We start from the raw sequence: 12,009 nt of genomic DNA on the forward strand, positions 1-12,009 counted from the left end.
GCACAACACCAGCACCGACCGTGAAAGAAGAGCGATATTTATGCCAATGGTCATGATGGGTTAAATAAAGCGTCAGTTCAGAGAGAAAGTTCACCTCTTCCCGCTTGTTTTTGTCCAGATGATGAAGATAAAGTTTGTTTTAAAGAAGCCAGGCAGAACATTTAAGCTAGGTGCCAATCAGAAAAGCCAATCAGCCAATCAGAATAGAGTATTTACCAGGCCCATGGTATAACAGATGGTAATGGACTTCGCTGGAGCATCGCCCTCCACTTTGCGTTGAACAGATTACGCCTTTGCATCAGACATTCATTTCTGATACACATATTTAAAATAAATTTAAAAAAAATTATTTAAATTTAAATATATATTTAAAAAGACATTCTCTCTTGCTTATAACACAGCAACTCCCTGATTTATTTGAATAAAATCATTTATCATACCCTTTGCTTTTTTATTTATTACATCTGTGTCACTTTAGGTTTCTTTAAGTCCCACTTCAATCATCTTCTGATCTATTTTCAAGGTGTTCCCAGTGGTCTTTTAATTATGAATATGCTGTTTTTAGCTAAAAAAATCTAAAAACCTGCGTTGTTTTCAAGGACATAGTTCCTGCAGAGCGGCAGACGTTCATCAGAAATACTGCTCTGAAAAATGTTCACAGCAGTTTTCAGAGATCTGAACTCTTCAGATCTGGTCTCATGTGGCTCCACTTCAAGGGCACCACTAAAACCAGCTGAAGGCCTTTTTTAAAAAAAAGTTTTTAAAATCTAAGATATAAAACTTTTCACCTGCCAACATTGTAGATGTATTTCAAACTCTAAAACTTGTGAGAATGCCTATATACCCCATCCATTAAATACTTCACGGCTGACTTTGTTAAGGACATTTCTCCCGGTGTCAGACCACCCGGACCGCCTCCACCTGCTGTGGGGAAAAAACACCTTCAGGCAAAATGCAATCCCTTTCACAAAAGATGCTGAGGAAGAGCCTCACACATTCAAATCCTACAGCTTTGCCTATTTTAAAGGTGTGGAGAAGATCCATATTTAATCAGAGTTGTGACCATAATTAGTTTGGGTTATGTGAAACACACGGCATTTTTAATATATTTGCTATTTAAAGCACACCACTAAACCTGACCACAAGTGCGTAGTCTTTTTTATTTGTACTCCTCTGGTTTATTCTGTAGGAGTCTGTAGTGGGTTGGGTTAATGGTTTGTCTCTAGAAAAGTGACTGCTACACGACTAAATATAAAAAAGAGGAAAGAACCAAACTACTTCATATTTGAGCCATAAAAAGATGATTTTCCAATTTTTTCCAGCTGTTTCAACATTGGGTTGTCATCTTCACATCATCAGTGGAGCCATGTTTTTAGCAGACAACCGGCTTTCGTTTGTCACTTAAAGCTTAAAGTTTTTTTGTGGAGGGGGTTGGGTAGAATATACCACCCCTGTCACAGGAATTAGTTTTGCTTACTTTCAATGATTTCCATATTTTTTCCCATTTATTGGCCTCACTTTGTTCTAATTTATTTCTGCTGCTGTGTTTGGTACATTGGCTGAAAACTACGTTCGCAGGTCTATACCTCTTGAAATGGCACGACTGTAGGCCGATGCTGACAGACACATAGCTGCCGGCGTTCAGGTAGCTTCCCTCAATGGTGACCCGGGTTCCTCCTGAGACGGGTCCTTGAGAAGGCTGGATACGGGTGAAGAATGGAGTCTGGACCAGACAAAAAAGGCATCAGTGTCAAAAGAACCCAAGCATCCTCATAAAGTTTGCAAAAATGCGTCAGGAAGCCTGAATGTCCGACACCCACCTCTCTCCTGTACACCGTTCAAATACCAAAGTAAACACGCAAATACTTTGCTTTCTACAACAGCCTGTTGGGTAATCACACTCCTGCTAAAGGTGCACACTCAGCAAAGAAATTAAGTTGCACACTTGAAAACATTTCCCACAATTCCTTTTCAAATTGGAGACAGGAAGTGATGCCACCAGTCCAAATAGTTTTTGTTTAAGTAAATATATATATAGTATACTTATATCAATATCAATATTAACATTTATTAATTTTTAAAATAAGTTTGAGAAATATTATTATAGAAGTTTGTCTTTTTGAATGTGGGAGGGGCTAAACTATATAGAAATTAGACTTCTCCAGTTGATTGTGTCAAGAACAAACTGTCTTTGAGTATTCAGTTATCATAGACGTATTGTTCAGCCACCCATTCTGCAAGTTTGAACCAATTGCTAAATTGCTAGCCTTTTCTTCTCAGCCAATAACAATCATCGGTTTACTTTTAAATCTATGAACGGTTCCCTCTCTGCACTCTGGACATTTTTTGAGCTCCCCATTCTCCACCAGGAGCTTTGGCATGGTCTGGTCCTTAACCACCATTGGCGTTTAGGCTGCTTTAGGTTTATTCATGTATCAGCCAAGTTTATGTTAAGTTTTTGTGCACATATTTCTGTATCACTAATAAATCTTTACTCACACTCCTCATGATCTCTATTTATTGAAATGCAGGCAACCAGTGCAGGAAAGAAGAGTTTCATGTAGAAAATGTAACACGTCTGGAAGAATTATTGCTTCTTTGTGGGAGGTAAACATTTCATTTTTATGCACCAAGATACAAAGAAATTCTTTAAAATGAAAACAGCAGGATGTCTGGATTATGTGTCTACATCCTGTCTTTCAAAGTTAAATTGTACCTATGATGAACACGACGGACCAAACTCAGCTTTTTTTAGAGAGACATCTTGCAGAATCGCTGACAGACAAATACTTTTTGGCTCATTGTATTTGGTAATAACAATACATATTACTATTATATGAAAGGACCTTTCAAAAAATACTGTACATAAAAGCAAAAGCCAATAAATTTACAAAAATATACAATAAAAGCAGAACAAACACCAGTTGATAGAAAATAGAGTGAAATCAGAGTCAAAAAGCAGATTAAAGAAATGAATTTAGGAGTTGGGTTTGAAGGTTGGTAGAGAGTTAATGTTACGGATGTCAGAAGGGAAAGAACTCTGAGTTTGGGATTTGAGTAGCTGAAGGCTCGGCTTCCAACAAGGTAAGAAGCCGAGCCGGGGGACCTTAACAGAAGAAGAGGAGCGAGAGGGGCTAATAATATGATTAATGCAATTTTCATCTTTCAGTTTTTTTAAGGGAACAGTCATTTCTTTCATTTTCTATGGGAATAAAATTTATCATTTCACCAAAAACTCAGTTGTGCCAACTTTTGTGCATTTTTTAACTGATATGAGAACCTGTGGCTCTGTGAAAGAGACCCGCGGGTCAGATCCTCACCACAAAGGTGAACGGCCTTGGCGACAGGGCTCTGTAGTCGTTGACGCAATCCCTCACACACACCTCCACCTGGGCCTCTTGGACTCTGTAGCTGGTAGCGTCGTTCAGCAGACACACTATTCTGTAGACAGAAAACAGATTCCTGAAACCCTCCATGCTTCAGGTTGAATTAAAAAGCTCTGAAATATGACAAAACATTCCCATCATTTTCCTCTTCCTGACACTAATGCGGTATGAATAGTCTGTCACACCAGTGGGGCAAGCTCTGTGTCAATAGCACTCTGCACCAACGTCCCTCACACAATGGAGCGAGCCGAGTCTGGAATCTCAGGGGTGGTGAAAGAAAGCAAAAAGCAAATAAAAGAATCTGACAAGGAAGTGGTTCACAGATGTCACAAGTAATGTGCAGAACAATCAATGCCTGTGCCATATTTGAACAGAGACGCCCTCTATCTCAACATGCATCATTTCCAAACTAACTGCGCTTCGGGGAGGTTGTTTGTTCTGCCTGAACTCAATAACACAGCTTTGCAGGACCCCGCAGAGGAGTAAATGTTAGGACGGATGGATGACACAAATGAAGGAGAGAGCATATGCAAGGGGTAATGGAGAGGAATAACAGATGGAATTTACACACACATAAAAAAAAAAAAAAGCTGATGTTGCTTTCTTCTCGGCTACTTTTACAAAAACCCAAAAAACAACATGGATGCTTTTGTTGGGTATCTGTGAGCAGGTAAGAGTGACAAATCGTGGCAGAAACCATATCCGTGATTTAAAATCCACTGAAAAACGGACGTTCAAAAAGACGCTCAAGATGTTTCTTAGCTTACCTTTCTGCACTGACGTACTCGTCCTCAATGGGCACACACGGCACCTTCCCCACCCTGACGCCCATCTGGATGTCTCTGAATTCCAGACCCAGGTTTTCGCCCAAGATGGTCAGCCTGGTGCCCCCTTGGCGGGGCCCCGTCTCAGGGAACAACTAGATTTGGGAAATAATGGACATCAGAAACGTTGATGACCATTTCATTTTCATTGTAGTCTAGACCAAACGAAACAAGCAAAAAGAATATTTTCCCGTAGGGATGCATATGCTGACTGCTGAAAATGGTTTTTCCTTTGTTTATGTAGCTGAATAAAAATGTAGGCTGCATTTAAATTACATGTCCGTTAATTCCTTAGGATCAAGAAAACTCATACAGCTGGGAAAGATACAAAGAACAGGAAACAAAAACTATAAACATCAGTCCAGAAAATACACAGACTCCCAGCACTGAAGCGCCCTCGTCTGCAGAACCAAGTTTTAATGAAGAAAAATCACCTTTCAATGAAACAAGAGAGGTAAAAAGAACTAACTTAAAATTTTGTAATTCTGTTTCTGTGGAATGGACTGCGGTAAAACCATGCTCAGCTGTGCTGATGGGCCGTAAAGTGATTTATCTATCCAGATTACGGAGCGCTAAAGGGACAGGTGTGCTGTGACAAAACAAATATTGAGACTGATGGATAGTGGTTGTCACAAACATGCACATACACAGAGGAATGAACGTGCACACACAAACTTTACCGCTAACAAGGTAATTATGGGTAATCAGTCCGGTGCCCTGCTCTGCTGTGGTGCTTGGCTGAGCAGACACTGCTTCATGGGAAAGTCTATGGGGCGGCTGTACAGTGGTATGGAATCACTACTACAGCATTGCAAGCAATACAAAGCAAGAATCTGAAAAAGAGCTTTCCCTCAAAAAGACTATAATTTTATACAGAGCACTTGGGAGGGTGATGGTAAAAATAAACTCAAATTGTCCTCCAAAAAACAAAATGATTAATTTACTTTGGAATTCCAACATTTGCAATCAAAACTTGATTTAACTGATAAAACTAAGCTAAATAAACTAACCTAATTAATAAAAAAAATGAAGATGGACCAGCCTATTGAATTGTTACATGGGGTTTCTTTAACATACAATATATACTGTTTGAAAAAGAAATACAGCTATGCAAACAAATTTATGATTCAGCCTCTTATTGAAGGCACCAATATTACATAAACCCTTTGTGATGATTGAGTTATTTCCTTCTGTTAAAACTGGCATCATCAAATGCCAATTCCCATCTTTTGTTTTTGTCTTATTACAGATGTTCCAGTTTTTCTATCTCTACATTCGTCTCTCTTTTATGTCCTTTTAGAACCCAATTGGTCCTGAAGGTGCCCCCCTTACTAAGTTTGGCTCTGCTTAAGGGTCCTCCTGCCTTTTTCTGTTTATTGCAGCAAAATCCACCAAACACTTTTTGGATCATTCTGATGGTCACTTAAAAACCCAATTCTGAAAATAACGTTTTTTTTGAGTGCTCGTGTCTTGCTAGCTTTCAAAAACACTTGAATGCTTTCTAAATAAACTTTAATTGAGCTAAATTTTGTTTAAAGGCAATTAGAACTTGCTTTCATTGTGTGCTAAACTCTCACAGAGTCACCAGATCCACAGAAACCTAATCAGCTTTGGGTCACTGATGAAGAGAATCTGTTAAACATGATGAAGTGATAAGAGATGGTGTGACCAAAGGGAAGAAAACAAGAACCCATCGTTTTGTTTTACCAGATCACGTCAACCTCTGCATGACGTAACAGTCAAAGACCATTGGAATAAAGAAGAGAACACTCCAGGACACCAGGATCTGATAAGCTACCTTAAAATATTAGCCAAATCCTGATGGACCATGACCTCCAGTTCATCAGTAATGTCGTCTCCAACATCTTCCATTTTTATGGGCTTATACGTGATTTATTGTGACTCAAACTCTTCCTTAGCTACTTTTGAATAGTACATTTATTACTTAAAATACCTGTTCATTCCTAAACTAATCAACAGATAATACGTATCCCAAAAAAGTCCCAATTTGCTTCATAGCTAAACATGTCAGAACTTCTCCCCTTTTTAGTTCTTTTTCGTGTTGTAATATATTCTATCATTTTTATTTTTTTATTTTTTTTATGCTTAGTTCTGCAGTTATAGGTTGACTTGAGTGGAAAAATAAGGTTCTGCTTTAAGTGCAATGGAGAGAAATTTGGTGGTTTTGACATCCTCCAGTCAGCAGATATCTGTGTTTCTAGAATGTTTTTGTCTAAGCTCTTTGAAGGTTTTAAGCAAAATAAGATATGTCCCGTCAGACCTTTGTTTTAGTCTGACAATAAGACATTAATATATATCAATACTTGTGAAAATCTAAAAAGCAGATTAATTTACATTTTATATATGTAATTTAAAAAAGACATTAACATAATTAAATTAAAACCACAATAACTGATTGGCATGAATAGTGAGTGATAAATGTATTTGCTTCACATTAAAACAAGAGTAAGAAGCATTAATAATACAAATTTACAAGACTCATTTATCACAGAATAAAAAAAAAGCATAAAGAACAAAAGGCAGTGCATGTCAGGTAATTCTGTGAATACAATGTTTTTCTTCTGTTTTGTTCTTTTGAGAGAATTTGTTGCTCCTGTGAAAAAATGACATTTGTGGCGGAGTAAAAAAAAAGTTGTTTTGACTGACTTAGGTGAAGAATTCCATTTTTTAATGTGGCCACTACCCATCATCAAAAGAGGATAATCTTGTGTTTCAACAAACAAACTAATCCTATTGGATGCCATTTTAAACACTCTTTAATCACATAAAAATACACATATGGGTAGTTAATCCTATTAAATTTGATTCAATTTCTTGCCAACCAGCGACCAAAGAATGAAAAGGCAGAAAAATCACATTTTTGAAGCCAAAGCCTGTGTTGAAACAGAATAAAGAAATCAATACTTTTGGCAGCATTACGAAAGAGACGTGCATACAAAAACACACCTCCAGTCAATCAATAAGAAGTTAGTAACTAAATACCTGCTATGGGTTTAAGAGAAATAACCAAAGGAACAACTGGGGGATTGATGATTACGAGCTCTGTTGTATCTTGAGGTAAAAAAGCCGATTATTTACATTCACCCCTGAGAAACAATCATTAAGTCAACACAGAAGTGAGAGTGACATGAATGACAACACTGAAAGCAGGCAGACAGAAGGCAGCCGTGGATAATAGGGGGCGACTACTTGGAAACCATCTGACGTTGGAACCTCAGGCGCCAGCAGAGTTTCAGCACTTTGGTTCCACAAACACAATAGCCGTTGAACACTGACCAGAATGAGTAGCCATCAAGCTCTAGGGTAGGATATGGATAACAGATGTCCTGGTGTGGAAATGGGGCTTTAGATGGTTTTGGAAGAATGACTCTATGAAACCACAAAACACAACATCAGCAAGCCACCAAGCCCGGGGATATAAACACTGGCAGAGCCCCCGACAGAGAGGCAGCACAGACACAGACATAAGAGTGCTGTTAAAGAGATTACTGACATTATCTGAGGTTAGTGGGTGGACTTAGGGAGACATACTATCACACCGCATGCACGCATGATGAACAACAGATCAAAATGCTTTAAGACACCTTATGCAGAACCTGTAGGATGAAATAAAACCAGATCACGATTTTTTTTGTTATCAAAAGATTATTTTTAAGACTTCTGGATATAGACAACAGCAGCATTATATGGACATTACATAGAATCCATTCGGCAAAACACCATGCCTAATACTTTTGATATCTTCCAAAGAAAACTGGGATTATTATTATTTTTTTTTTAATTGGTCAAAGTTCAAGTATAAATCTAACCTCACTGCCTTAATATGCCAAAGACTTGGTTTGCATCGCAGCTCAAAGTTGTGCATCCTAAGCTTCAATGTCTGGTTCCCAGCTTTGATGAAAGAACAGGGAGAGATTTGAGTTTGTCAGGTTCCAAGAAGATGTGAGTCAGTGTCTACACAGGTAAAAGGGATTTACAGAATTTATAAAGCCAAAAACTACTAAAACTTCCAATCCAATCATGTTTTTTCAAAGTGTTCCCAGGGGTCTTTTGATTATGATAATACTGCTTTAAGCCTAAATGTAAAAGAAAAAAGTGTAATTTTCTGAACTTTGGCCGGATTACTGGTGCAGAGTAGGTCTGCTCCCCTTTCCCATCATCCTTTTGTTTACACTCCCTTCCGCTAGCATACAGCCCCTCAAACCCCCAACCTAACATCACCACTGCAACAAAAAAGGCAACCAATCTTGGAGATATCCAGCCGAAAAGTTCTAATCCAGATTCCAGGTCAGACGAGGAAAACAAAGACGTTCATGGATCTATTTGTCTGCAAGTGGATGCATCAGAATGGGGCGGAGCAGGGAGCTTGTGGCCCACCAATCACAGCTACAAGCTTTTTCCAATTGCATTTTTTCATCTGCTCCTAAAATAAAGAAACACGGAAACCCAATTTTAAGCTTAATTTTATTTATTTATGTCCTCCATTATCAGAAAAATGCCACAAGAACATACTCAAAACACCAAAAACACCATTTTTAATGGAGTGGCTCTTTAAAGAAGGATTTTAAATGGGAACAACAATTCAGACATCCAGGCAAAATAGAGCTGCACACCATAAGTCGACCACACAAAGAAATCCAGAAAACCAGAGGAGGATTGTAAGAATCAAACTTTGAAGTCAACTGTTGCAAACTGGGTAAAAAGATAGTTAAGCACAGGACCACTGGGACAGAATGATAGCTCTTAGTTAAAAGGAAATCAAACCACCAACTGTTGCTGCCATTGTCTTTTTAAAGCTTTAAATGTAATAGGATTCAGTTTGAAGGTCATCAGATGAGCTGCAGCTCAGCCGATCGCCTCCACAGAAGCACACGGGTCTTTAAGTTTTAACTTGAAAACAACGTCAAAAACATTTTTGGATACTTTTATGAAGCATTGCTTTGATTCCACCGTAGTTCAGTGCTCAGTAGGACCAGGACTTGACTCTACATTGCCAAACAGCAAAAAAAAAAAAAAAAGGATGTGCTGAGTTTCCGCGCCTCTAGTAAATGCTTTAATAAGACTAACAAGTGATGGACTCTGGGTTTTGCAATGCAAAAACCAGAAGAAAAAAAATACAAATAAAATGCCATCGAAGTAGTTTAGGTTGTCTGGACAATTTTCTGATCTTGTGTCATAAATTACCAACACCAGAACAGACACTCTTAATGGCTGAGTTGATGTTACACTATGTAAGGGAAGTGAGCCCAGTATAATGAGTTCTAGAGAACTGCAAATTTAAACAGTCCCTAAAAACCTGCTGAGTCCAACCATTTGTTGAGGAGCTGTGAACTTAAATTCCCACTAAATATAAATATATCTCTGGAAAAACACTGAATTAAGCAACTTTACCTCTGATACACAACATGAGGAAGCCACTTCCTGTTCTGCAGCCAATCATAACCACCGAAACTCAGAATCCAGAGCCAGGTTGTTTTAGCTCAGTAGTTTGCAGTGATTATTACCTCTACACATTTCCTGTGGTGTATGCATGTCTTCTATGAGCTCAGGAAGTCTTACAATGCAAAAGTCTGGCACTACAAAAGAAAAAAGCGTAATTTCACAGAGCCTATGGGAATTCATCGATGCCAGTGGGTGAAATGGGAACTCAGGTGGCTTTGCAGTCGTGTTGAAGTGATTTGACACGAATCCACAAAATCCAAACACACAACAAGTGAGAAAGGTACAGATGCCTCACAGCTGAGCAGCAGCCCTGGGCAGATTAGGCAAGGAAAATCTGACTTTAAACACTAACGAGAACAACTGCACAAGAACAGCAAGTAGCTTTCATAAGTACAAAACAGTACTGTCTTTGTACGCCCGGCGCTTCAGCCATTAGGATGAGCCCGAACAGGATGGAGGAACTTTCGTCATCGTGTCTATTGTTTTGATCATAAAATCAAAGTCAAACTTTCATTGCCTTAACATGGTTTTAAACACTGTAAAAAAAAGTGACTTTTTTTGTTGTTGTTTCTTTTTGGGGGACAGAAATACAGAAGAGATATTGTAGCGGAGATTGAAAGATTTTATGTTTGTTTTTATGATAAACCTCACCTTTGAGTGTGAGTGTCTCTGTGTATTTGAGAATATGTGTCAGTGTGTTTGTCAGTTATGCAATTATCAAAACAAGTCTTAATTCACAAACTAAAGTCATTCCTGGATCACATTAACGGTTCTTTAACATTTAAAAACTACACTATTGAAAGTTCATTACAGTAACAGGAAGTAAAGGAAGTTTCAAATCAGAAGCAGTGTCCCTCAAGGTGTATTTGTGTGATTTAGCTTTTGAGTCAATTATGTCAATTTAAAAATAATATGTCATTAACATACATTTTTCTTTTATTTTTTTATAGATTTTTTTTTATATGAAATGCTATATTGTCTGTGCAGATGTGTGCCTCTGTGTGAATTCATCTCCAAATCATGTTTTGGTCCACTATGAAGTGACGAATTGTCACAAAGAGAGAAATGAACTTAAGAGTTCAGGTATTTATTTATTTATGTATTTCACTCCTGTCACCTATTGAAGGTTAGATTACAATAAATCAATCTAAATGATACGATTTGATATAAGATTATAAATGTATCCTGTAAAGCCAATAGATAAATATTCTTTTAAAACTTATTTATTCATCTTAATCAACCATCACACATTTTTTATGGACTGTTTTGAACCTTAAATTATTTTTTTTCTCTGAACATTGTCCTCTATACTGAATGTGAGCTTTGATAGAAGTGTCTTCTAAAAAGACAGACAAACAAAAAACTAAAAATCAAAAAGGAAAAACATCTGAAATAATTAATTACAGATGGAAAATGTTTTGTCCTGGTTTATATGAAAAATGACATTAAAGTTTCTCATAATATTATTGTGCAAAGCATTATTTTTATCGTCATAACTTCCTTTTTAACTTGCTGTAACTGTAACACACACACACACACATATATATATATATATATATATATATATATATATACACACATATATGTTACAGTGTTAAAGTGTCCGATGGAGAGGTAAAGGTGATCCCTGTCAGAAACATTTTTCCTGACATTCCGGGTCTTTTGCATCATTGACCTGTGCTGGCAGATCTTTCAACCACACAGTCACACTGACCCATTGTGTGTGGATTTATTCCCAATCAAACCATCCTCAAGGGGCAAACTAGACCAGAATAAATCGTTTATTTTATGATGGATTATGTATGAACAAAATTAAAGATTTTCTGCTGCACAGGCAACATTTCTAAACATTTGTGTATCAAAAAATAAACATCGGATGTAATAAAATAGGTGAATTTTAAATAAAAATGATTATTTTTGTGCAAAAAGAGTTCCTTTATTTAACGTAGACTGTAATTGGTTTATCGAGTGTTACAAAACCAAAACAACAAAGAAAAAAAGGGATCTTCATGGCTCAGTGCGTTTACCATTACAACAGCATTACTTTTACTTTTTAAGATAAAATAATAATAAATAAACTAGCATCTTTTGTTGCTTATATTAAATAAAAACAGAACAACTCAATGTACAATAAATAAAAATAGTACAATGTATTAACAAAAATGTACAGATAAAACGCACATTTGTATTATTTACCCCCCCTTTTATATTTTAACAGTAAAAAAGGAAAAATAAACCAATCAAGTTAATTCAATATTATTGACAAAAGCTTAAAAATTACTTAAAATATTGTATATAATGTTTATGCAAACTGACAAATCAAAACTTCTTCTTCT

At 37.1% G+C, this 12,009-nt stretch overlaps 1 protein-coding gene across 2 annotated transcripts in view; it reads right to left on the minus strand.

Annotated features, from left to right (window-relative positions):
- plxna1a (plexin A1a) overlaps positions 1 to 12,009 on the minus strand; it is a 263,334-nt gene that overhangs the window by 50,213 nt on the left and 201,112 nt on the right. For both annotated transcript variants that reach the window (XM_020704420.3, XM_078949962.1), the window contains 3 exons: positions 4,154 to 4,305; positions 3,321 to 3,441; positions 1,587 to 1,723 (listed from right to left, as the gene is read on the minus strand). In XM_020704420.3, the coding sequence (XP_020560079.1) occupies positions 1,587 to 1,723; positions 3,321 to 3,441; positions 4,154 to 4,305 (410 nt within the window). The remainder of the gene's footprint in view (positions 1 to 1,586; positions 1,724 to 3,320; positions 3,442 to 4,153; positions 4,306 to 12,009) is intronic.

The sequence above is a fragment of the Oryzias latipes genome, chromosome 7, assembly GCF_053564925.1.
Source record: "Oryzias latipes strain Hd-rR chromosome 7, Olatipes_Hd-rR_3.1".
NCBI lineage: Eukaryota > Metazoa > Chordata > Actinopteri > Beloniformes > Adrianichthyidae > Oryzias > Oryzias latipes.